We start from the raw sequence: 26,913 nt of genomic DNA, 5'->3' as shown, positions 1-26,913 counted from the left end.
TACCTCACTTCCTCGGCAGCTGCCATTGCTGTGGTGTGTGTGAGGGGAAAGAGGGGAGGGAGAGATAGAGGCAGTGGTGAAAAGCGAGAGAAAACGGGGGGAGGGAGTGACAGAAAGGCGGAACGGCTTAAGAAAGAAGAAAAAGGGATAGCTGCCTCTGGAGGAAATAATTGTGAAGGGGCCTCATAGCGGGAGGAAGCAGACAGATTAGCAGCGGTTCTATGGCTCAGTCGGCTGCTAACGGTGTTGACCAGGATCTGGCTAGCAAGAGGCTGCACTCAAGGTAGGACCCGCGGGGGTACATCGGCAAAACACGGGGGGTCAGTCTGGTAGCTTGTCCTTGAATGGCAGGCAGTATAAAGAGAAAAGGGAGCGGCTGAAGGGACAAAAAGGATAGTAACGGAGACTGCCAGCTCAGTGCTTTGCTTACCGAGGAGGAGCCAGGCAGGCGGAACTTGACCAGCACAGCTTTCACTGATTTTTTAAAAGCTCGAGACCCAGCTCGAGCCCGGATCCAAGCCTCATTCCTGGCTCGGGTCATTGAGCTGCTGTGGCTGGAAGTACAGACAGAGAGGAGCCTCGGGAGATGTGGACGTAGGAGGAATAAAGCGAGGGGTGTCTGTGTCCAGGTTAGACACATGGGCTTGCTATGTGGGTGCCGAATCACACCATACAGGGTCAGTGGATCACATGAATGAAAAACACAGATGCAGGCAGGGAGATGGCTTTGTGTAGCAGTAGCTGTCAAAGTAAGACCAGATCAGCCCCATTATTTGCATTGTGGGTGTATATGTGATAACCATGTTCCCACTCATTTGCAAGTCTTCCTTTACCTCTCTAGTTCCTGTATTATATCTGCATGTCATAAAACAGTCTGAACTTTTCAAAGCCAATCCCAAGTAAGAATCATTTGTAGTTTTGAAATATCACACACTATTTTCAGTTTTGGAAAAAAAAACCGTAGGCAACTGATGAACATTGTAGCATAGTGTATTTAAATACTACCTATTACACTTTTATTCTCATGTTACTTACCTGTCTTTTAATTAGTTCGCCTATTATTTAGGAGTATCAGGGCCACACTTTTTTATTCGTTTAACATTTCAAAAGGCCGAGAATAAAGTAGAAATGTGGAGAATGAAGTTGAAAAACAATGTCGAGAATAAAGTCGAAATGTTGAGAATGAAGTCGAAATGTTGAGAATGAAGTCGAAAAACAATGTCGAGAATAAAGTTGAAATGTTGAGAATGAAGTCGAAAAAACAATGAGAATAAAGTCGAAAAACAATGTTGAGAATAAAGTCGAAATGTTGAGAATGAAGTCGAAAAACAATGTCGAGAATAAAGTCGAAATGTTGAGAATGAAGTCGAAAAACAATGTTGAGAATAAAGTCGAAAAACAATGTCGAGAATAAAGTCGAAATGTGGAGAATGAAGTTGAAAAACAATGTCGAGAATAAAGGTGAAATGTTGAGAATGAAGTTGAAAAACAATGTCGAGAATAAAGGTGAAATGTTGAGAATGAAGTTGAAAAACAATGTCGAGAATAAAGGTGAAATGTTGAGAATGAAGTCGAAAAACAATGTTGAGAATAAAGTCGAAAAACAATGTCGAGAATAAAGTCGAAATGTGGAGAATGAAGTCGAAAAACAATGTCGAGAATAAAGGTGAAATGTTGAGAATGAAGTTGAAAAACAATGTCGAGAATAAAGTCAACTCCTACACATTGCCCACAAAAGCGCACATTGACCTGATGCAGTCAGCCACATACTTGGTTATGACCTAGTCTTGTTTTTCTTAATGTGGCCCTAATACTCGTAACCTATAATCTATCACTAAAGAGTAAAAAATGGCACTCATGACTCTAGTTTTATCAGACTGAAAGTTCAAACCCGAAGACGCTCAATATTTTATTGTATTTTACTTAAAAAAAAGCCTCACTTTTCAGAAGTTGAAAGCAAAACATGTTTGTTATTCATGCTTAAAAAAATTAACAGTTCATCAACTTTCAACAGAAGTTGCTTACCAATTTTTGCCCAAGCAACTAAGTTAGTGATTAATCATTTTAGCTCTACTTCGTCATATATTTAAACAGTGGCACATTTTGGCCCGTGGGTTAGTTTTATCTGTTGTTTGTTGGTCCATGTCTCATGCCAAATACTCGACACACCACTCATGAAATGTTATTAAAACTTGAATGACACGTCTCTGTTTAATATTTTGACATTTGGAACATTACTAATCACAATAACACTTATATAATGGTGCCTCCGCATCTTTGTTAATCAGTCAAGTAGAATAAATCCCATATCAAACCCACGGGTTATGCTGTCATTCAGGGAAGTCATCCATCTGATAAGTGTGTGGTAACATTTTCTGAAGCTATAAATTTACCAGTCAAATCAAAGTTATATTGTGTACTGTTATACTGTTTTACATGTATAGCTGCATGAACTACTTCATATCTTGTGGTGTAGTTTAATTAAAGTCAGTGTCTGTTACTGCTGAGAATATTAATGTGGAGCGACATTCATGAGCCCTGCAAGGTTGTCGTGTCCCAGACAAACACACAAAGATAAATAGAAAGAGTGACTCACTGTGCTGTTATGATCATATGGCCAAGTTTACCCTCTGCGATTGTTTTCCCTCTATTTTACAAACAGATAACATCAATACATGACCTTTCCACAATGAGGGTTGTGTGTGCATGTGTGTGTGATTATGGCCCTGGAATGAAAACACAGATGACCCACATAAGGATATTATCTGCTTAATAGATGCTTTTGTTTCTGATTGTTTCAGACAACTCTATAAGAGGTAGGGCTGCACGTTTATGGCCAAAATGATAATCACGATTATTTGATCAATATTGAGATCATGACTATTTATTAATGTTAAATGACAGGGACAGGGAGCAGCAACGTTATCCCTCTTGGCCTTCATGCACTCATAATACCGCACTTAGTAGTGTTTTTTTTTTTCAGGTGGTTGAATAAGTTAGTTGTGTTGCTTTGCGGCTCAGTCACAGGTTTCATGCACTCTTTGCCTATTATTTTTTCTTGCTTAACATCACTTGCCCTAAACCCGACATACCTCCAAACAACCGATGACGAGCCGTTTCAGGGGACCTGTGGTTCGGTTTAACGACTGACTTGCTCTCTTCCTGCTTTAGTATAACAACAAGTAGCGTTAAAAACACGACCGAGCATTACTCCCTAAATGACACGTTTGCAGAAACAACACTTCAAAGATGTAACAGAAGTATGTTGAAATCGTAATGAAAAACAACAAAGAGGCATCCACGAGGACAGTTCTCTTCCAACTGCTGTAACTACGACAACCACAGACGCAGTCAGCAGAAAGTCGCCAGTTACCATGTCTACTCGCTTAACCGAAACACCGGTCTCTGTTGTTTACTCCTGCACTCTAAACTGCCGCTGCAAAGTAGGGGCTCATGACATAGCATGCCAGCTCTAAGAAATGTGAAGGCAAAACCTCTCGATCGCCCCCCTGGGGGGAGTGGCTGTTAGTGTCGGAGGCACTTGATTTGATATGCAGAGTTTTCTACTTTTAAACTTCAATATTGCCGTCAATCAATTATTTAATCGTGAGGAACCCAAAATCATGATCGGGATGGATATTCGATTAATTGTGCAGCCCTAGTAAGAGGTATGTCTAAGATGAAACATCTCCTTATAAGTGTTGTCAGTCAGTTACTGAAATTGGCCACGGAGCATAATAACATATGTGAAAGATTAAATCCCTGATATTGAAAATGGTCCATTAGATCCATGTCTTATTCTTTAAAGAGACTAAATTTATTTCATTAGAGTTACAAAAATTTGAAGATGTATACATGCAAATTGCTGCAACAGACCTCCACTTTGTCCTTTTTGGATGTCCCAAAACTCGTAACCAAAGAACATAATGCTGCCCCATTAATGTGGCCACAGACGACAGGGTTTAGGGAAACAGAATATCGAACAAAAAATAATTGTGGTTTTACAAGAGGATCAGACAAAGGAAGGAAGAAGGAGACAGCTCTGCTCTAACTGAGAGCGACATGCACTGCAAGAGGAAAAAACATTCCTAGAGAGTTTCTCTTCGGTTTCCCTGACAACTGGCCGTGGCACTCTGTAATTATGGCTAGAATTACTACTCCGAGCACAGAGTTTGTTAGTTAAGCCAAGTATAATGGGGACAGTAGGGTAGAAGTGCCAGTATGGGTTAACTATTAACTATTAAATTAAGGAATATTGTATACATTTTTTTGTACTTTTCTATAAATAAATAAATGTCATTTCAATTAGAAGATCATGATTTCATTTGGTTGGGTCCCATATATGTCAATTTGTACTGGTATGGTATTTTACATTTAAACACAAACCTCACTTCAGCTCCTTAACCGACCCCCTGAAATCTGCCCTATATGTAACTTGTGCTATGTGATGCCATGGTAACAGCACTGGGGGACTGTCTCTCTTTGACCACAGGCGGGCTTTTATGGGATAAGTGTCTCCCCAACAGACCAATTAGAGTTGTAATCAGAGGAGAGAATGGAAGGCTTATACATTCATGTACTGCACAGATCCATTCTTAAGCCAACCACAAGGATGGCAAGAATGAAGGTCCCTTTGTGACAATCCTTTATTGGAGTAGGCGTTACTTCTGTCTTTGTCTTGTTGTCTATCTTTTCCTTTTTTGACATTCATAAATGTCCTTTTGTTTTTTTCCGTCTGTCAGTAAGCCCTAGAGTTTTGCTCTCAGCTTTGATCAAGATGGGTGATGGTATGTTGTGGCTACTAACTCTACAAGTGAACAGCTGAAGTTATTTAACCATGTCGCCATGCTTTCTTATTGCTACACCCTTTTCCACAGTCTGTTTTAAAGTTCAGGATTTTACAATTTGGCTGTGGTTTCCAGAGTTCCCTGCTCCAGTGCAGTCTTGTCATTGTCTTCTTTGTTTTTTCTCTGCAAAAGCACAGTTCAGAGCCTCTGAAGTTACCTGCTTCCTAATTGTTTTCACTATCATGCTTGCATGAAGACACTGGACTTCGGTCCTTGCAAAGCCTCAGCGTCCACCTGTGACTGGACGGATGCTAGGCTTCTATCCTTACTCCTTGAAACCTTGTCACTAGAATGGCTTTGCCACAATGGTTTGGATCCATTGTTCCCTTGAAAGGAAGGGTCACTACATGATCACCTATATCCCATGATAAAACATTTCCATCCTGATGGGACTGGTGCATTGACCTTGTGCCTTTCATTGCTTTGGCTACTGCTATTAGTCCCAGCTCCTCTTTCCTGTTGCTACTAACAAGCAGCATTAAAACAATCTACAACTTTGTTAGACCTGAAATTACCAATATTTTCTGGCATCGATTTACGCACGGAGGGATTTCAGAGGTAAAGGATTTCCTCCCACTGTTGCTATTTCAAGTCCATCTCGCTTGTTTTAAAGGGCTGTTATATGCAGTGGTAACCAGTAAAATCCACTTTCCAGGGTGATGACTTTGGTCTGTTATTGCCAGCCCAGTTTATAGATGTTTAGAGTAATTTTTGCCCTAGGGCCTGGATATGTTGTTCCAACAACAGTTTCAAGGAAGACAGTTTGGTCAGGTCAGAACGTTCTTTGAATAATTTGGCTGAATGGTTCAGGATGTTTTTTCTTGCCCTAAAACTGGCTACTTGTTAAAATTCAATGGGTCTTGTGGAAGTACTTTTATGCCATCTTCTATTTTTAATTATGTCATTCTAATAATACTAGACATAACATAGTGCCATTAAATATCAAGAGCATTAAAGGTTTGGTCAATATGGCATTTTGAGAGACGATACATTTCCATTGTAAGCCATGTTGAAATTCCTGCGATTCGTCAAGTACAAACCTTTCTGTCTTGTTATGCGACTCATCAACAGTTTCTCAATTGATCTTTCAGAATTTTCTTTATATCACAATGTATTTTGATAGCACAATTTAAATTGCCATGTACTGGAGTAGAAGAAATAAGCGAGAAGTGACAAAAAATACAGCTCTCCATCTGGTGCACACTGTCATGGTGATTTTTCCCCAAGGTCAGATGGTTCAAAGGTGCTATGATTCTCCTTGGTTATGATTCCAGCCTGTTGGCACTTCAGCCTTTTTACTTTGGATAAGGTTGACAAGCTTACTGACACACGGATAAATCCAACAGCAGCCAAATAAGTGGGCTCTACTGACGGGAATAAAACTCTAGCTTTATTTTACTATTGGGATAATCCCATTGAATTAGTAATCTTTTCAAAGAATATGTTTTATTCCGCATTTATTTTGATGTTTTGTTGATAATGGAACTATTAAATGCACCTTTTTCCTGGAAGGCATTTACATAGGCCTAATACGGTAACGAAATAATTAGTGGCTGTATTCCATTTAGGTATTTCAGTGGAACGACCTGGGTATTGGGCATGCTGCCAGGCTTACTGACGTACCTTATGGAACCGAGCCACTGATTACGCAATTAGATTCACCCGTGGTAAGCTTATCAATACATTAATGTTTCCATGTCCTTGCACTGTGTCTAAACAGGAGGCGTATTATTAGCAGCATGCAAGAAGCAGCAGCAGCTTTAGACATGTTGTGTTTAGGTACAGCATTGAGTGTAGGTCATCTGTGTTTTAATCGAGTTAAAAAAACACTTCTTGTCATTTATAGGTGCCTTCTCTCCTCTTTGCTCTGGTAAACTGATGGTGACCTAATAACGTTTCTGCCAGTATCAGCAGATAGTGGGATTAGTGCAGGCCAATCAGTTCACTGTGGTGTCTTCCAAGGAGATGCAGGTCCCTGGATTAGCAACCGCCTCTCTCGGTCATCCTTCCTCTCCGTCTCTCATTGGGTCAGTGACCAAGCTTTGTGGCTGTCCCCTCGCTCTAGACCAGAATTTACTCTTTAATCCACCCTCCCTCCGTTAAAGCATGACTTTTAATGGAAAGGCAGAACAATGGAGCTCAGTTGAGGACAGGTGCAAGAGAGGACGCATTCCTGTTGGAGATAGTGGGAACTGAATGACATTCTGATTTTTATTCAGTTGGATTAGTGAAACATGCCCTTGGTGGACTTTTTGATCAACATGTTTTTGCTGAGAATTACAATAGTACCCGGAAGTGGTCTTTTGTGGAATTCGCTAATATTCCCTCCTGACTGGTTTGGTTACGGGGACAGAGAGTTTACCATTCAGTTTTTGGACCGTTCTTGAGGACTTGAAAGGCCAGTGTGATTCTTGGCTGGGAAGAAACTGTGTATAGATGTTCCAGTTGGATTGTGTTCAGGTTTGCTCCAACAGTATGGATTCTTATGGAGTATTTCAGTTGGCTGCGTGAACTTGGAAACTATTACCTGGAATTTCCACGTCAATGTGCTAGATCATAAGTATTGCATTACCACTGATATGTTTTCTTCTTGAATTACCTGCAATTTCCATGTTAGAAGTTTTTAATTGCTGATTTTTTTTTGGGACTCAGCTTGTCTTGTTAACCCCATGCCTTCATGGCATCTGAGCCTTGCCCTCTCACTGGTGCGGAGATTGCAGTGTGTAGACTGGTCCACCATGGACCCCGTCCTCAAGCCATGTTAAGGCCTTTACGCTTGGAGCTACAGACGTATGTCAACAAATCAAGAACAAAGCAAAAACACAGGTAATCTGGAATACTGAAAAGGATCAGTTCCTGGATCAGTCCCTGAAAATGCAAGCAGGGTTTTGCAAAGCAGTTGACCCATGTAAGCAAGGCTTTGAAAAATTCCTGCAATTGCTGAAAACAGTTTTGTTTAATAGTTGTGCTTGATTATTATGAAGATGACCAATATAAGAAGGAATCAAATAAGTGGTTTGGGTGCAAGTAAAATAATGTTATGCCTGTGTCATAACAATCTTGTATGTTGGTGAATGGTAAAGTGACAACATAGGAAACAAGTAGACTAAAAATTGAATGAATAAATAAATGATTAGTAGAAAAAGAGGATTCAATAAGGGTAGGGGAGTAGTTTAAAAAAGTGTTCATGAAACTAGTAAAATTACACTACAGTTTACTACTTAACCTGCAGATAAAACTACACATGGTTCTCTTACCTTTTTCTGCCTGATAAGATAAGATTCAAGGATAATCCTTGCTTAACTCTATTCCAAAACCTTATCTGGAATTTAGAGCTGAAACCAACATGGCTGAGTTCATCCTGGATTATACTACGAATCTGGTATACATTCTGGATGCAACTCATTGACAAGGCCTTCTTTTAGCTTGAGACATAACACCTGGTTTATAATTACTTTACATACCATGTTATAGCCTTAAGATCACTTTTCAAAAGGTTCCATCCTCCCTGTGGAGGTTTTCCAGGCACGTCCAACTGGGAGTACACCCCGTGGTAGACCCAGAGCCCGCTGGAGAGATTATATATCCCACCTGGCCTGGGAATGCCTCAGGATCCCCCAGAAGGAGTTGGAAAATGTTGCTAGGGAGAGGCGTCTGGGCCAAATTGCTTAGCATGCCACGACCTGACCCCAGTTAAGCAGACGAACATAGATGAATGAATGGAAGTTGCATCAAATCCCTTAGAATTTGGTTGACTTGTCCCCTAACAATAAGGAAGTTGTCAATTAACACAAAGTTGTTCTTTTTACATTCCCTGGCACAGTGCCATTGATCCAGCAGCCGCAATCGTACCCAAAGTATTCTATCAGTGGTAGGAGGATTCTTCTTGACTTAACTTTTCACTAGTTATTTCTGGAAAATGTTCCCTCTCCTATATAAAACAGGAGCAGAGATATTGACACAGGAATGACAAACGATGTTCATTTTCGTATGTTTTTATGTAAAGCAGCAATGTCAGCTAGTGAATTACTTCTATGTTTTTACATAGAAAGTATTACTATACGCAGAATGCAAGCTTGCTTTGAAGATCATACACTCCAACAGCATAGAAAGGAAGAAGGGCAAACAGTTTTATCAAATTGATATAATGAACCAATGCTGCAAGAGAGCTGTATGTCTTTATAAATCAAACTCCTTAAAACAGGCCCATATGGGCAGTAATGAGTGGAAACTGCAACACCTTTTCAAGGTTCTCATCTTGGTGCCTTGGACTCAGTTGCTAAGGCAACAGTCCACAGACCTTGTTGTCATGGTGATGCTGGGAATTTGTTCCCCAATGATGTTGCAGCGCCACTGCAATAAGTGTCCATATTACTATACATTGTTCTATCTGTTATAGGGCTCATATGTTAATACTGTGTTCTGTCTCTCCCTGTATGCACGTGTGAATCATTAATAGGATGGAGGCCTCCTGCTTGGAGTTGGCCTTGGAGGGAGAGCGTCTGTGCAAAGCCGGAGACTTTAAAGGGGGAACAGCGTTTTTTGAGGCTGCCGTGCAGGTCGGCACAGAAGACCTGAAGACCCTAAGTGCCATCTACAGCCAGCTGGGCAACGCTTACTTCTACCTCAAGGAGTACGGCAAGGCTCTGGAGTATCACAAACATGACCTTACTTTGGCCAGGTGAGCAATGCACCTTTTTATTAACTGCTGCCTATGCAATGCAAAAAAGTTGTTTTCACTACTTGCTTTGAGCTGTTACAAATCACTTGTGGGAAAAAGCATATTTAAGCATTCAAAACCACTCGGCTTAAAGCACTTGACAAATGTCAATATATACAATACAGTGTTGTCTGCATACGAAGAGACCTTAAAAAAGGAGTTGGTGCAAACTATAGGGTTAAATAGTTTGTTGTGTCTACAAAACAAACTTTATATTGATAATCATTGTCTGTCAGAGAGATTCTTCTTGAAAGCAGTTACACAAGTTGTTATCTGACCTTCTTAACTGAGGACTGTGTGCAGAGCGAGATCTGTTGCATATCAAATAATACAATTTAAAATGAATGAAAACAGAAAATCTGCTGCGGCTACCCCTGAAGCCTGATTGCAATTCCATTAAAAATGAATCCTCTTAGTTGTGTTCTGACAACGGGCGCTGATAAAGAAAGCTTTGATGCTAAGTAATACAGTTGGAGCTCTAGTCAGTGCTGAGCTGTTTAGCAGCATGGAGGAATGATATGCTGATGATTCTGCTATTAGATGTGCAGCAGAAGAAGATTCAAGATGCCACCCTGACAGGTTTTATTGACCTTATCAGATGCATGAGGAGCACCAGGGGTTTAATTGTGTTGACAGTACGATAGGTAATGAAATTCAAAGAAAAGTGAGGGGACTTTCATATACTAACAGTCGACAACTACCAACTGGATATTTAGCTTGAATGAGTAATCCGCACCCCTGCTGTGAGTGCAGCTGGTACTTCAGCGGGGAAGCGATCAAAGACCCCAGGGGGATTTACCTTGTTACATTACAGGCTCATCAAGGCCACTGGGACCTGGTGAGCCTCCGTGGAGCCAATTAAAAAATGTTCTATGCAACATCTCCCAATTAAGTCTCGTCATAGTACCTTAATGACTATCATTTAGCTAAATGACATTCACATAGACAAACTGTAGACTTTTCTACCACCACTGAGCATTACCAATGTGTGTCTTTGCTTTTTCAGAACGATAGGGGACAGGATTGGAGAAGGGAAAGCCAGTGGGAACCTCGGGAACACATTAAAAGTGTTGGGGCGCTTTGATGAGGCCGTTGTGTGCTGTCAAAGACATCTGGATATTTCTCAAGAGCAGGGTGACAAGGTAACTTTCACTTTGTTTTTAGCATCTCTCTGAAAGTCAAAAAATCTGTGTAATGATTGTTCTGCATTTCACTTCTCTTTAACCCTTTTGGTGTTTCCATGTGTGGTTGTAGGTTGGAGAGGCCAGAGCACTGTATAACGTAGGGAACGTGTTTCACGCAAAGGGCAAACAGCAGCTATGGGGCTGCACCCAGGAACCAGGCGACCTGCCTCCTGATGTCAGAGACACACTGCAAAGGGCTACTGGCTTTTATGAGTATGCTTACTCCAGCAAATCTCAATCACAGAGCTAGTATCGAAAAGGGAGCTTAAAATGGATTCAGTGCAGAAGATTCAACAATATTGTCACACAAAATCGCATACAGATGTCTCATTTAAATTGTCATATGGTACTAATTTGATCCCTCTTTTGACTCACCTCTGGTAAATATTACCCTTCTGCTTTTCTCTAGTACATCTGTGCCTGCGTGGCACATCTGGATTTGTGCGTTTCTGTTATTTTTACCTGCTGATTTGCTAAAGGTCAGCACAGACGGAGAGCAACTCCAAAAAGCAAACATAAAGCTGGAACACAGATTTTTTACTGATACTTCAGTTTTGACTTTTCAGACACCGTTTACGCAACCCCAATTCTTGTTAAGAAGCAGTCCAGACTGGATTTGGCTGTGTGGCCATTGGCCAGTGTATTTGATCAAGATCCTGCTGACTCATATACAGAATGACATTTACTTTAATTTGACACTCCTTAGTGTTTCATTCTTTCAGCCCCCTCATTTCCTTTTAAATAAAATCAACCACACAGAAGGCTGCCACGTTCATACTAAACAACTGAGATGCTGTGAGAAAGTTTACAACAGATTTTTACTTAACGTTACAGCATACTCTCTGGTGGGGATGTCTGTAGCCTTCCCGAATGTGATGCGTGTTGGTGCCAAAAAAAAAAAAAGCCTGCACATTTGGTGCTGATGCCTGGATAAATACACCATAATAAACCCATAATAACAGCTAATCTCGCTGGGCTATTATGAAGGCCCGTTTAAAGCCAATTTGTAAACAATGGAACATTTAACATCAAATTTAGAAATTGTGAAATGTGAAAGGGAACGAATTATGCATGAACACAAGCCATTTCTTTGTAATAATTAACATTGGGATTGTTTATCACCAGCATCAGCCATTATATTACTCTAACATCATGCATATACTGTTACTAATGCTGTGTGTTATCTCTGTAGGATGAACTTGTGTTTGGTTAAAGAACTGGGAGACCGAGCTGCTCAGGGGCGGGCCTATGGGAACCTGGGTAACACCCACTACCTGCTGGGAAACTTTGTCGAAGCTATCAAGTTCCACCGCCAGGTGAGAGATTTAAAACATTTCCCAGCATCTTTTTGTTTTTTTTAAAGATTAATTTTATTTATGTATGTATTTTTTTTGGCCTTTTATGCTTTTATTGAGAGAGAGGACAGTGGATAGTGTCGGAAATAGTGGAAGAGAGAGTGGTGATGACTTGCAGCAAAGGGCCACGGGCGGGAGTTGAATCCTGGACCGCCGCATCAAGCGCTATAGCCTCTGTATATGGGACGCATGATTTAGCCACTGTGCTAAACCGGCGCTCCTGCAAGCATCCTTTTAATACTAGTGCACAGATGAGTTATCAGCAGTGACCTTGTGTCTCCAAAGCAACAGCCAGACTTTTCCCTTTACATAAGGTCGTTAACCTCGCAGCTATTCAGTAACTTAATGGTGAGCCATGATGTTGCCCTTAAATGTAGTTGACGGTAGTGGAAATATAAATGTTAGATTAGGTTTCTTGTATACAGTGAACATTAATCTAGACATGTCTGTCTTGTGCGGTTTAACATACATGTGGAAGTGTGGTTTTGTGCTGTAAAGCTGTGACATCGTAGCCAGGGGTCTTTGAGTGTCCTCCCCGAAGCCACGCTGTCACATGAAAACATTTGCAGGGCGTCGCTGTCGTCATATTTAGCCTCTTGGGTTGAGTGTCATGTGTCGGCCAAAAGCAAACAAGTGGTTACCAGAACACTTAATTTACTGCCGTGTTTGGTAAAACATGTAATAGCTCATTGGCGCAGTTAGTCTACACTGTTGTTTATTTCTGTGAAGAAGCAGGCTATGTGCGTTTGCTTCTTGTTGATGAAAATCTCCTGTGGTTTGCTTTGCACAGACTGCTTTGCACAGTCGAAGAGACAGCTTAGAGAGAGAGTACAAGAACATGGATTCTTGTGCTAGTAAACATGGCTAATCCTTGCTTATTTGTGAGGGAAAATCACCTCAGTGAGTTTTTCGATGAATCAAAATCCGCCTCTGATTGTAACAACACTGTGAGCAGTTTTAGATGGCTTCTCAAAGACAGGGAAAAAAAGGCGGGCCTTAGGTTTTTGGTGAATCAGTGGCAGACATGGCTTCAGGCTATATCTCTCTCCATGCTTCCTGTTATCTCCATCATGACACGACTTGTTTCCTCATAGGAGAGGTCGGTCTTTTGTCTCCTTCCCATTATACGCTGCTTTCAAAGGGAATCAGAATAGCTTATTTGATGCACCACTGCTGCAGCATCAAATCATGGAATCCGGTCAATTACCAAGCTTGCAACTTGCACTTTTGGAATCACCTTTCCTTAATCACGGATAAAAAAATAGGGTAAATTATGGTGACAAGTTAATAATTAATGCAAATAAAGGTAGGAGGGAGATTGATTATTGTGTTGCTTTGGTTTGATTTGACCTTTCTGCTTTGTGGTTTTGCAGCGATTATCCATAGCCAAAGAATTCGGGGACAAAGCGGCAGAACGGCGAGCATACAGTAACCTTGGCAATGCCCTGATATTCCTTGGCCAGTTCAACACAGCTACAGAATACTACAGGTGAGGAAAAAGGAGAGTCTGACATCTAGTGGACAAAATGTGAAGTGAGCCAATTTCTGCTAAAAGAAAAATGAATCCATGCATTTTTTTAAAATCTTAAATTACCATTTTTTCTTTTCTCTTTTACCTTCCAAACTCTCATATATCTGTTAATTCACTTTCTGTTTCTTTCTACAGGAAAACTTTGCAGCTGTCCAGGCAGCTGAGGGACCAGGTGATGGAGGCTCAGGCCTGTTACAGCCTTGGAAACACCTACACTCTTTTGCAGCAGTACGAAAGGGCCATAGACTACCACCTTAAACACCTGTACATCGCCCAGGAGCTTACTGACAGGTAGAATAAACATTCTAATTCTTAACCACAAACATGCCTGAGGCTCAGGAATATATTTTGTAAACTTTTGCCTGTGTGTGTGTCATGTCTCATTAGAGTCGGCGAGGGCCGTGCCTGCTGGAGTCTGGGTAATGCTTACGTGTCTTTAGGGAACCACAAACAAGCTCTTCACTATGCCCGAAAGCACCTGGATATATCAAAAGAAGTGAGACTTTTATTTTATAAACACAGTTAAGTTATGGGTTCTTGCATTCAGCCTAATTTAACCTGGCTATCTGTCGTGTCTTTGTGCCTGACTCTTCATTTCTTCCTCAGATTGGAGACAGAAATGGGGAGCTGACAGCCAGAATGAATGTGGAGCAGCTGATGGAGGCTCTCGGGGTCAATGAGAGCGACCTTTCACCCTCCAGTTCAGAGTTTGAGATGCAAGGTGAACCAAAGTTTTTCTTTGAAATCTCATTTATCAATGTGTCAGCTTTAGAGCTGGTTTGAGTTGTTACCTTTGAACAACAACAAGCTAGCAAGCTGCTGGCTGAAGCTTCATATTTAGGAGGAGGTATTATGCTGTTTCACACTTTAAGACACATTGTATATAATTTTACAATGTTGGATGTCCAGACTAAAAGTAGGCGAAGTTTCAAATTTGTAGGTAAAAGTATTTTGGAGTAATCCCCAGGCTTCTCAGCTCAGTCTGCAGTGATGTCGCAAAGTGCTGCCTCAGCAGGCTTCAGAGAGCTGGCCAATCAGAAGAAAGTCGGCTTGTAGACGGGGTTTCTTAAAGGGACAGAGCAGAGAGTCGTTTCAGGCAGAGGCATTATAAGGGCCTGCACAGAGCACCAGTGTGAGAAAAATTAGTTTTTTGATCTTTAAATTTTGCTAAGCTACTCCACAGGTATCACAGAGTGAAATAAGGAGCTTTACATTAGCATAATACCCCCCTTTAAATATGATGTAAAAGTGGTATAGGACCTCTCATGTCACTCTTGGCAAGTACGCAAAAAGATGCCTTTCCCAAAATGTTCAACTAGTTGCAATGATCAACTGAATGGGTGAGTCTGATTTAAGAGGGCCCTTAATTCACTGCATGTTTGTCAGATACTCTCTACTCAATGTTAGTAATGTAAAATGACGCCTCTTATTATTGTACGTAATGGCACCTCTTATTAACTATGTACTGTTGTGAAAACATTACATTGTACCCAATTATTTTAGTTGTTCATTTATTAAGATGAAAGACAGTGTCAGTCTAAATGTTACAGATTTTGTTTTTGTCCTTTAGTCTTCAATGAGAGCTTTTATTAAATATTTTGAAGAGTTATTAAATCAGTTAGAATTTTAATAACATAGCATTTGCTGGGAAACATGCAGTATGCTAAACATTTGTAAAAGTACAATGTCCAAGTCAGTACTTAGCCTCAGTTTGAGCACATATATTTAGCTGGCGTCCTCTGGTCTTCTGACTTAAAGTCGAGCTGAAACGGCATTTCGAGAGTATCTAGCTTCCGTATTGTGACGTATTTGCAAGTGGACGTGCACGCGGGACATATCATTGGAGGGATTTTATTTGATCGTTGATAAGTGGGCATAGACAGACGTTCTCCACAGCGCAGTATCTAGCTAACTGACCGGACGTTCTTGGTGCTCTGCGGCTAAATGTTGCAGATTGATTGGTTGAAATTGGTTGGTTCTAGCCTACGCAAGCACACAGGATATTTTTTTTTTTTAACAGGAAGAGAAAATTATCGGATTTTGATATAAGAATACGAAGAAATGGATTTTCTGTATTTTTTTTGGCCTATATTGTCAAATAGATGCACAATATTACCTAGGATGTGATCTTAAAGGATTAAAATGACATTTTTCATTTCACCTCGACTTTAAATTAAATTTTTTTTCTAAAGATTTTGCAGATTATAGATTACAATGTACAATATACACACCACAGGTTTGTTAAACCAAACGAACAAAGAAAATAATTTGACCTCACTATGAAATGAAATATTAACTAATTGGACTGAACACTGGCATTCACTCTGGGCTTCTGTTGTCTTCTTATGTAACCCCATTTCTTTATGATTATGTAAGTGACTGCCTTTTCTTAGCTATATCAAGGAGAAGGGTGGCGGCATATGAGAAAGCCCAACTCTGTGTGCGTGCGCCTCTATTTGTGTGCGTGTTTTTTATTTTATGACTGGTCTGTTTGTGCAATGCAAACTGTGGTTAGGGAGAGCCGTCTCTGAGCTGTACCTGCCATCCTATCTCACAGAAATGGAAACAAAACAATGACCATCAATCTTTTGGATGAAGCTTTCATCAGGAGAATTTAATGTAAACAAATTGCCTGAGGGGTTTTGTAAATGTGCATTTATCCAAATACCTTACTACGGATTCTTTAAGGTTTAGGTTTTTAGAATGAGCTCTTTTAACTTCAATATTTGACTAAATTAACTTGTGGGTTTGTGTAAACTAACTGGAAATACTGTTTGTGTACACAAGGTGGCCATTTAAATGTGAACTAAATTAGGGCGAGACAGACATAACAGTCAAACAGTGTCTGTGTTATGTCTGAGCTGAGGCTAAATCTAAGAGGGTCAAAGGGTGTGAACATTTTTGGGGTTAGATGGATGAAGATGAAAGTCTTGCTGAAAGTCTCAGGAAGATGATTTGTTTCCAAAGCACATGCTCTGTTTTCAACATTATCCTGTTAAATAATCAACATGTCTTTAACTATAGATTCTCTTTATCTCGCATTACCGGGACCACGTGAATCGTTTACAATTAAGCGTATAGAAAGTGTATCATCTTGATTTGTACAGTCAGGCGGGCTTTAGTCTGTGGTCATGAACCCTCCTCCGGGGGCAGAAACTCACACTGACGTCCCACATTTCCCTCTCTGGTGCGGAGCTGGCAAACAGACTCTTATTCAGATTGTTTGCTCGGTTGTCTGCCTGAACCGCGTATCCATGCCAAACATCATGAGACCAGTGAAGACATGACGGGGCTGCTGCGGAGTAAAGACAAAGAGCGCTCTGCATTCATTCATTTTTAGTCGCAGCAGTTGTGAGATATTTTGCGATGTAGTAATGTTTATTTACTTGTGTGTGTTTTTTCTGTAGGAGCACGACCAAAATTCACCAAGAGAAACAGCATGGACAGTGTGGAACTGTGGAAGTACCCTGCAGATAAGGTGATTTCTTACTCTCTCTTTTCAGCTTGATACTTAACAAATGTGCCTGTTAATATGTAATACACACACCTCTCCCTAAAGAGTTATCAATGAACCCTAACAATAAGTTCTGTTTCTGCAGAATGGTGACAACCAAGACTTGGAAAGTATACCCAGGAGATCCAAGAGTCAGCTGTCGCAGCCGGGTAAAAGAAAAGGCTATCCAGACAGTCAGTCATCGGATGAAAGACCGTGGTTGGACTCACCCCTTGACACTGATGACATCACTGTGCAAGTCCCGCCTCCAGTGCCAGTAAGTAGTTTTAGCTTTTCCTATGAGCAGCCAAATATGCTCTTCATTTGGTGCCAGTTATAAGCTTTCCACTGGACTGAGTCAGGCTAACTGTTTGCCTGTTTTCAGAAGCTAAGCTAACTGGCTGGTGGTGGTAGCTTCATATTTACCATACAAGTAGGAAAGTGGTATCATTCTTGCTAAACAGGAATTGGCATTTCCCAAACATATCAAACTATTGCTTTCAAGACTTCTGGAAGCATCCATTTTTGGCTTTAGACTGACACCAATCAGCCATAACATTATGACGATATGATGACAGGTGAAGTGAGTGTTATAGTGGCTCCTGTCATATTTTAGGCAATGTAAGGATTTACTTTTCGACCAAAAGTACCAGGACTTTTTAGTTCCAGGCACTTCTCTTCAAGGAACTAAATGGTCCCTGTGGCCCATTGTTGTCTTCGTTTCCACAGCAGCTTAAACTCCCGGGAAGGTTATGCAAATCAGACAAGTGAAAAACAAAGATGACGCCATAAAATGCGACAAACGGGCCGGTATCATCATTAGACTCTACACTACAGTTAGCCTGTTAGCATGGAGGAGATTCAACTTGTGCTGTTTTTGATCGTGCTTTGTTGCATTACAAATTGATTAATTGAATGGATGATAACAGTGACAGCTGCAGTCTTTTAAACATGGCGGGTGAAATAAAACGCTGCGAGTACTCGACCAATCAGAAACTATCAGCACTGCAGGCCCCGCCCCGAAAGTTCCTGAACCTTTGGAAAGTACTACCCCCCCGAGCAGAGACTTTTCAGGGGGTAAATCAATTACCCCTGAACTAAAGTTAGACCCTGGTTCCTGCTATTGAAATGCACAGAGTTCCTCAAAAGTTTCCTAGTTCCTGGGGAAACTTCCTGCAGTCGAAAAGCACCTTTTGACAAGGGCCAAATTGTGATGGCTGGACGACTGGGTCAGAGCATCTCCAAAACTGCAGCTCTTGTGGGGTGTTCCCAGTCTGCAGTCGTCAGTACCTACCAAAAGTGGTGCAAGGAAGGAAAACCTGTGAACCTGCAACAGGGCTTATTGATGTGCGTGGGGAGTGAAGGCTGGCCTATGTGGTCTGATCCAACAAAAGAGCTACTGTAGCTCATATTGCTGAAAAAGTTCATGCTGGTTCTGATAGAAAGGTGTCAGAACACACAGTGCATCACAGTTTGTTGCGTATGGGGCTGCGTAGCCGCAGACCGGTCAGAGTGCCCATGCTGACCTCGGTCCACCACTGAAAGCGCCTACAATGGGCATCAGAACTGGAACCACCACGAAGCAATGGAAGAAGGTGGCCTGGTCTGATGAATCATCTTTTACATCATGTGGATGGCCGGCTGCGGATGCATCTGTGGGGTGTGCCGCACAAGTCCGATCCATGGAGGCCCCACCTTGCAGCTTACAGGACTTAAAAGGATCTGCTGCTCATGTCTGGGTGCCAGATACCTTCAAAGGTCTAGTGGAGCCCATGCCTTGATATGTTAGGGCTGTTTGGGCAGCAAAAGGTGGACCTACACAATATTAGGCAGGTGGTCATAATGTTATGGCTGCTCGGTGTACAACGTTTTACAGTATCAGGTTCATATTGTGAATCTAAGATATACCCCCTTTTTAATTCAGTCACTGAAAGCTTCCTCAGAAGAGATGGGTTTAATTATTTTTCATAGAAAGCAACAATGGAACCTGTAGTGCTGACTGCTGAATTCACTTAACTACTTTCTTGTCCGTTCTTCTCTGACCATAATGTCCTTAGGGCTTCAGCTTTAAAGAGAAAATGGGAGAAATTAGAGATTAAATTTGGAACATTTCCCTTAATTTCCCATGAGCTTATACAGTGTGATGTTAGAAGTCAGACACAGTGTAAAGGTGTCTTCTCATTAGATGACGATGATGCTCCATTTGCCGTGAACTAGATTCTTAATGTTTCACAGCTGTTGCACCCTTAAAATCGGTGTCTTTACAGCAGTTTATCCTGCTATTTTCTGTGACAACGCTAATTGTTGTAATCAGCCGGCTGACATGCTTCAAAAAAGGAGTGAAAATTACTGTGCTGCATGATGATAGTTCATCACAAGGGCCTAGAAATAGCATCCAGAACTAAATGTTGGTAATCCTTTTTTCAGACCTGCCAATCTAAAGGACGCTGCTAACTGAGGCCGCTCTTCTCAAAAGCTTTACATCAGAGAGAGAGCTGCCCTGTGATACCAATAGGCTGTAGTATATAGTGTATAGAGTACTTCAGGGGCAAAAAAACATCTGAAATCGAATCTAATTATTTGTTAGTTTATCAGAATCTTCATATTAAGCAAGAAATTCAACCTGCCTTTGCGTGGTTCTTTGATTGTAATAGATGACTGCTGCATGTCTACGAGTACTGAATGAAGTGCTCTGAGCTGTAATGACACACAATGTCTACTTGTTTTGCAGTTGCACTTGTTATTACACAACTGCAGATCTCCAAAATGTCTGATGACTTTTTGTCCACGTTGGCATAAAAATAGAACTTGACATAAAATACTTACTCGCATGTTCTGGAGCTTTCGTCCATGTCATATGATCGTCATCAGCACAGTTTGCATTACATACGATGTTTGCAATAAGTATAGATATTTTTTAAAAACTTAATACATGTATGACAAATTGATGCACGTGTTTATGGATAGGACATATAAGGTGACAAAGGTACACTTTGTTTTGAAAGTACGATATACTGTACAGTGGTTTGCTCCACAAGGTATTAACTGACTGTTAACTAGTCCACAGACCCCTTGGTAACTGTTGCTGTGTCAATCTTTCCGTTCATGTATGACATAAAACGAAGCATTCCTGATTTAGCTCCTGAATTAAAGGAGCAATTCACTTCTGGAAAAAGCCACTGTCAGTCAAAGCTGGTGTTCTCTGTAATCGATAGAAGCAATAATATTTGAAATTGGCGCCATAGCTGTGGAGAAAGTTGTACAAACAGCTCGTGGTTTCGGCCGTTCTACATTCCTACAACACCCGGCGTGCATTGCGCCCCTCCCTCTGAAAGGAACGGCCCGGCGAGAGACGCTGGAGTGAAATACTACTGTTTTCGCTGCAGGCAATGGCTCAGAGCGGTACAGAATCTGAAAAACGAATCTTCGGGTCTGCAGTCTACATTTCAAACCTGATGATTTTGAACGAGACATGACATCGGAGGCGGGCAGATTGAGGAAGTATAGTTTAGCAAGCTCCCTGGCCTCCGCCTGGAGGTTTTTCAGGGCCCATTGGAGAAGCAGACAGCGTCCTCCAAAGGCACAGAGTGAAATTGCATTTGTTTGCTACCATAATGGCATCAGCTCCCCATAATAGCATGATAGGACTGAAGTTGAAATCGGCCAACTGGCCCTTTAAAGCTGGACAGTGTGGTTGAAAGTGCTGCCTCTAGCTGGCTTAATAATTTCTCAAATGACTAATTAAAATCGACAACCTTAATTATGCAGTAGATGGATACAGCTGAATTTCCCAAGCCAATGATCCATGTAGAAAAGGTGGAAATACTGATGATTGCACAGGTGTTGTATGATCTTCAAAGAACCGTCTTCCTCTCCTCCCTTCACTCACTCACTCTCTCTCTTTTACACACAACTTGATTTCGGCCCTTCTCTCTCTCTCCCTCTCATCGTCATCACGTGTACTTTTCTCTCTTGTTCTGTCCCTTTGGCCTACTTGATTAATTGGATAACAGGGAGGGAAGTTGGGAGAACCACACAGAGACCATTGGGCCAAGGACAGAGGAGACAACTGCTACGAGCCATAGATGATTAGTGTGCAAAGAGTAAATAACAGTCCTATGGAAGGTTTTTTTTCATGCCCATGATAGTTGATAATGGACGGTTTAGGAATTACAGAGTTTTTGAAGAATCCAATGCTGACGTTGGCGATTCCCGTCATCTGAGGAAAGTGGATCTCTGCTGGCGGCCACTGTTGGCATGCATTTTACTCATGCCTGTGCCCCTGCACCCATCTTTCCACCCCCTTTCCCCCAATCATCCCCCCTAAGCTCTGCCTCTCTGCTGATAATGTGACCTTGATCACAGAGCTGCTACACTCCCCACAGGGTCAGCCCCCCTGCTTGTGATAATGAGTTGTTTTCCCACAGTGGGTGAACGGGACAAAAATGGCCTGCAGGACAGCCGCACCGAGAGAGAGAGAGAGGGAGAGGGAGAGGGAGAGAGATAGAGGAGCAGAAAGAAAAAGAGAGGGAGTCGGAGAGGAGGAGGAGAGAGTGGATGTTAGAGATTCAAAGAAGACTGGAATAAAGGGATACAAGAGGAGAGGAAATTGGACATTAGAGGGAGGGAGGGAGGACAGCAGGGGAGCAGAGAGAGGGAGTGAAGCGAGGTGGGGGAGAGGGAGGTGTGAGCCAGGCGTGTGCACAGAGCGAGAGGGAAAGAGAGCTCAGAGAGACATGAGAGAGAGAGAGCGGGATAGCTAGAGGACAAAGAAGAGGTGCTGCTGGTAAGGTGTTTCATTTATACTTTACAGCTTGAATAACAACATGGTGCAAAGGATACAAGAGGTTATTTACTGTCTTTTCCTGTAGAGATTTGACACGTGATTGTCTTTGTCAGCTTGTCTGTGTTTTAGATCTTTTTCCTGTATGTAAAGCTTTAGGGAGTAAATGCAGAGTAAGTGAAGAACTTTTACTAATAAATTCTAAAAGTTTTGTGTTGTCTGAAGCACAGTTTGAGTTTCCAATAAAGAAAGTTGTCAGGCGTCTGCTGACGCTGACCTACTTCACATATTGCTGTGAGGCAAAGTGATTTGAACTAGTCGGAGTTGAATGTCTCGTAGCTTTTTCTGCTCATGTTGTACATTGGAAATCCTTTAACTGTGAATGTTGATTGGTGCGTTGTTACTGGGGCTGGTTTGTTAAGGAGCAGGAAGTTAACTTCATTTTGTTGTCCTTTCCAATGTAGTGATTGTTGGCAACTTAAGCATGTTGATTTATTTTTTCTGTGAGATTTTGTAGCCACAGCCTGTATTATGGAGTATTCAAGTCCTACTCTGAGATTCATGGTGTTTTAAAGTTGAAGCTGTTCCAAGAGGCAGTGTTCATTTTTGGTACTGCGGGGCTTCTAGTTTTTATTCAGCAGGGATTTCCAAATGTTAGAAACGCCTGGTGTCTATTCATAGAAGCTTGTTTACTAAGTAATGCCCTTGAAAGTTGTAGAAGAGAGGAAGGACACTTGTACGGAGCAAATCTGTCTCACCTCATCTTTCTAGCGCAGATTTCTTTTTGCATTGAAATGATGGATCTCATTTTCACTTTTATTTTTCAATGTTCACAAATTCCGAATCAGAAATTCATGCTATAAAAAATTCAAATAAATACAAAAATTCCGATCACACATCCGGAATACCAAGGAAAAGCAATCAATTCTGCCTCAAATCGAACCAACGTCCAGCCAATCAAGTTACGGTCCGTTGGTCATGTGACGACGTTTCGTCGGTCCCTTGTACACTAATTAAGTGGTGGTGTCGGCATCATTTTTGTGTTAAAAACATTACACGACCCTACACTTGCTATATCACTGATCGCTACAAAAGTGTCACTGCAGGGACGCAGGTGTAGCTCAGTTGGTAGAGTAGGCACCCCATGTACAGAGGCTGCAGTCCTCGACGCACTGATTGTAGGTTCGACTCCTAGTCTGCTGATAATTTGGTGCATGTCATCCCCCACTCTCTGCTCCCCACATTTCCTGTCTTATCTAATAAAGGCAAAAGCCAAAAACATTTTTTTTTTTAAAACGTCTGGTCTCTGTTTAAGTTTTCTTAAAATAACATTCAGATGTTTTGGAAACATTGAGTGAATAGAGGAGACCATCAAATCGGTTAACGCCTCAAAATTATTAAAACGCAATATATCTCAAATAAGAGTCAACTGTGTAAAATAAAAACATTCACTGGTCAGCTGGAGTCTGGATGAACTTGTGATGTTCTTCTGTGTGCAGCTGTGGTTGCAAAAGCGATCTCAGAGCTCGTTTTTTTATGGGGCGTGGATTGTGCCGATGATGGCCAAATTGAGCAGATGATCGTTTTTTTGTACATTCAGTTCCCAAAATATTGTCTCTGATTTTTCCCTATCCTATAAAAATGTATTGTTTGACTTCATTACTTACACCTCTTCCAAAATGTCTTCTTTCCATGGCGTAAGGCTATTTTAAGGAAACATGAGCAGAGACGACACTTTGTAGCCAGCAGTGATACGGCGAGTGTCGGGTCCACTATTGTTGTGTAATGTTGTCAACACAAAAACGCATGTCCAAGCAAACTGGGTCTCAGAGACACTGATCAATTAACAAGATAAGGCAGCGAAGTCATCGCGGTGTTTATTTCCTCGTTTGTGTAAAAGGGACCGACGAATCGTCGTCACATGACCAACGGAGCTTAACGTGATTGGCTGGATCTTGAGCCCATTGTTGTACATTCAGTTCATTATTGTCTTAAAATACTACACACATCCTGTTTTGTTATTATTTCCTGTCTGCATGACTTTGTCCAGCTCACTTTATTTGCAGATGTCCAGCAGATGAGTTTCCAGAATATTCCATTAGCACCGGTTGACACAATAAACTCCACATCTGCTCTGCTAGCCTGTGTAGCTGTGATGTGTCACGAACTGTAGCTCTGATATTTTTTTATTAATATATTATCTTTAGTTGCAAAGCTTGAATGCTGAGAGAGGGGGCGTCATTCAACACAGAGTGAGAGAGCATGTCTTGGTGTTATCTAAAACAAACACTGGAGGGTGCGATAAAGAAATGGCATCAAGTCAAACTGTGATTGAATCATTGATTGGTCCTCTGCTGTGAAAGTTGTAACACTATGTGAGCCCTTTTTAACTTTAATGCTAATAGATGGTGTTTGTAAGACATTTAATGGTATTGTACACCTTCAGTATGTAGGCCAAGGTAGTCTCAGCTGGAAGTCCATCCCTTGTCAGTTAATTAGATTATTTTTATCTTCATGCAACTATTACTGGTATCAAGTTTAATTATGATCTCTGAACCTCCTGACTCTTCGATCTTGGAATAGTTTAGTTTTATTGTGGTCCACTGTAAAAAACTTAGGAGGCTGTCTTTGTCTTTTTGTGCTGAACACTAAAAAGTCTTTCACTAACTTGCTGTTTTTCTTTCAGAAGCTGGGCCGTGACCCCTCAGATGAAGACTGCTTCTTCGACCTCCTCAGCAAGTTCCAGAGCAGCCGCATGGATGACCAGCGCTGCAATCTTGATGAGCCACAGAACGGAGACAACGGAGAGGGCGCTGCCAACTCCATGCCGTCCCTGAACGAGATGATAGGTCAGCTGAAAATTGCGTTCATATATCTGTCCAGTCCTTTGTCTGAGTTTTTAAAATACATTTACACTCATCAGGCTCTTCTCTCTTCTTCTAGATCCTTCGATCACCACCTCCCCCCAGACTGAGGAGCTGTTTGATTTGATTGCGAGCACTCAGAGCCGCCGTCTTGATGATCAGCGGGTTAATGTTGGTAATCTTCCAGGCTTGAGGATTACCCATAACAATCTGGGACACCTGGTGGGTGAGGGAGATCATCAGGAACCCAGCGATGACTTCTTCAACATGCTTATCAAGTGCCAGGTAAGAACTCAATGCTTCTCAGGTTGGTAACTTTTAGTCTTCTATAGTTTCATGGTTATTAATTTGTCCGTCTTTCCGGCTGTAGTCCTCCCGGATTGATGATCAGCGGTGCTCCCCACCAGAAGCAGGCCCCCACGCCCCCACAGTGCCTGATGAAGACTTCTTCAGTCTAATCCAGAGGGTGCAGGCCAAGCGCATGGACGAGCAGCGCGTCCAGCTGCCTGCAGACGACCAGGACGACCCTCCGTCCCCCGAGCCTGACTCACCTGGTGGTTTCTCCAGCTAGGACTCGATTAATCACGCTGCGTAACTTCATGTCAAAGAGAATGAAAGCGGAAGAAGGATGAGCCAACATTTAAAGACGGCACTGAAGGGTGAACTAACAAGATTTTTAATAACAAGACAAATTCTATGTGCAATAGGTGGTGCCCTGTCAAATGTTCGCTCGATGTATTATGCTCTATGTGTGTGTAAATATAACAGGAACAATTTAAGCTTGGTAGTTTGGGAAGAAGAGAATACTCGGGGGGGACATGCTATCAAAAAAAGAAACCCATTTTCAATCTAATGCCTTAATCAGCATTTTTTCAGACTCAAGATTGTATTCCCTGAAGTGTCAGATGTGTTTTGTGGAAGCACACGACGGGCGTACAGTGTTAACGTGGAGACTTTAAGCACGAGTCGAGGAAATCACAAAGATTTGATGATAGAAGCAGAGTTGATGAGACATATTTGCACTGAAATCTGAACCAGTTTTATAAAGACGTGAATTATGTATCAACAAAAGAGTTGCATATTCACCAAGATGTGTTAACGCAGTTATCCTCTGATCAACGCTGCTTTATCATTCATTTCTTATGGTTCCCACAGCTCATAGAAGACTGGTGTCATTGGTGCAGTAACAGTATTAGGAAGTCTAGTCAGTGTTTAACTGCTTCTCCACTGGCTTCATTTAAATTGACGGCTTTACTGAAACATGATGCACGTTTCTGCACATCTCCTGCAGAATCTGAGGTTACTGAGAAAAGATCTGAAATAGCTGCTGCTTCTATAGATTCAAGATTAGAGTCGTGGGATAATTCAAGCTCCACTTAATGTTTCTGCTTAGCTTCTAAAAGTATCTGCTGCCCGTAATGTTCTCAACATCTGATAACAGACTGCTGCTTACTGCCATTATCACGATCACTTCACATAGACACAGAAGGATTAGAAGGATGTCATCTTATACTGACGCGCTAATTCTAGCTTGTGCTGCCCCCCTGTGGTCAAAGCCTAGTGTTACCTCTGAAATACAGTCTATGTGGTATAACAAGCTCTCCCTAATCTTGACAATAATGTGACACATTTCATATAAGCTGATTCTGTTACTTCTCTCTGGTTTCAGCAACAAACTTTTGACCAAATTGTACCAGGAATCATAAAGGTTAGAGTGCATCATCAACTCTCTCCACTTGTAATGAAAGTTCTAAAATGAGAAAGACGTACAAAGTGCAGAAAGTGTTCTGTATAATGGTACTGTACAGGAACGTTCTCCTCACCTATGGGCTCGCTTTTTATTGATAAGTAGTGCATACCTCATTTTTGTACCTCAAAGCTTCTGAACCTTAGTATTCCGAACCAGGATGGATCACGTTCCAAGTTAAGAGGTTTGATTCATCTCTTTGATGACACATTGGGAGTTCAAGTTAATAGTTTCTTCAGTTTTTTGTGAATTAACATTTTTAGACAGTACCTGGTACGCTTCGATTTGTCTCTGCCATAATTTGTACATATAAATATATTTTGTATTTATGTTCCATTTGAGGACATGAATATGTCCCTTCATGCTTTTAATAAAATGTTTCAGATGTT

At 41.4% G+C, this 26,913-nt stretch overlaps 1 protein-coding gene across 1 annotated transcript; it reads left to right on the top strand.

Moving 5' to 3' along the window:
* Window positions 1–26,913, top strand: gpsm1b (G protein signaling modulator 1b). Its single transcript, XM_069673347.1, has 14 exons — window positions 1–283; window positions 9,307–9,528; window positions 10,574–10,709; window positions 10,822–10,964; window positions 11,944–12,067; window positions 13,480–13,595; window positions 13,773–13,928; window positions 14,025–14,133; window positions 14,244–14,358; window positions 17,045–17,115; window positions 17,237–17,407; window positions 24,600–24,762; window positions 24,857–25,062; window positions 25,148–26,913. Exons 1-14 carry the CDS (start codon window positions 222–224, stop codon window positions 25,346–25,348), a joined length of 1,995 nt encoding a protein of 664 aa, XP_069529448.1. The 5' UTR covers window positions 1–221; the 3' UTR covers window positions 25,349–26,913.

The sequence above is a fragment of the Semicossyphus pulcher genome, unplaced genomic scaffold (assembly GCF_022749685.1).
Source record: "Semicossyphus pulcher isolate SPU_LCO1_2020_fin unplaced genomic scaffold, fSemPul1.0.p SCAF_22, whole genome shotgun sequence".
Lineage (NCBI taxonomy): Eukaryota > Metazoa > Chordata > Actinopteri > Labriformes > Labridae > Semicossyphus > Semicossyphus pulcher.
Note: the sequence above shows the minus strand (reverse complement) of the source record. Positions and strands in the feature narration are given on the sequence as shown.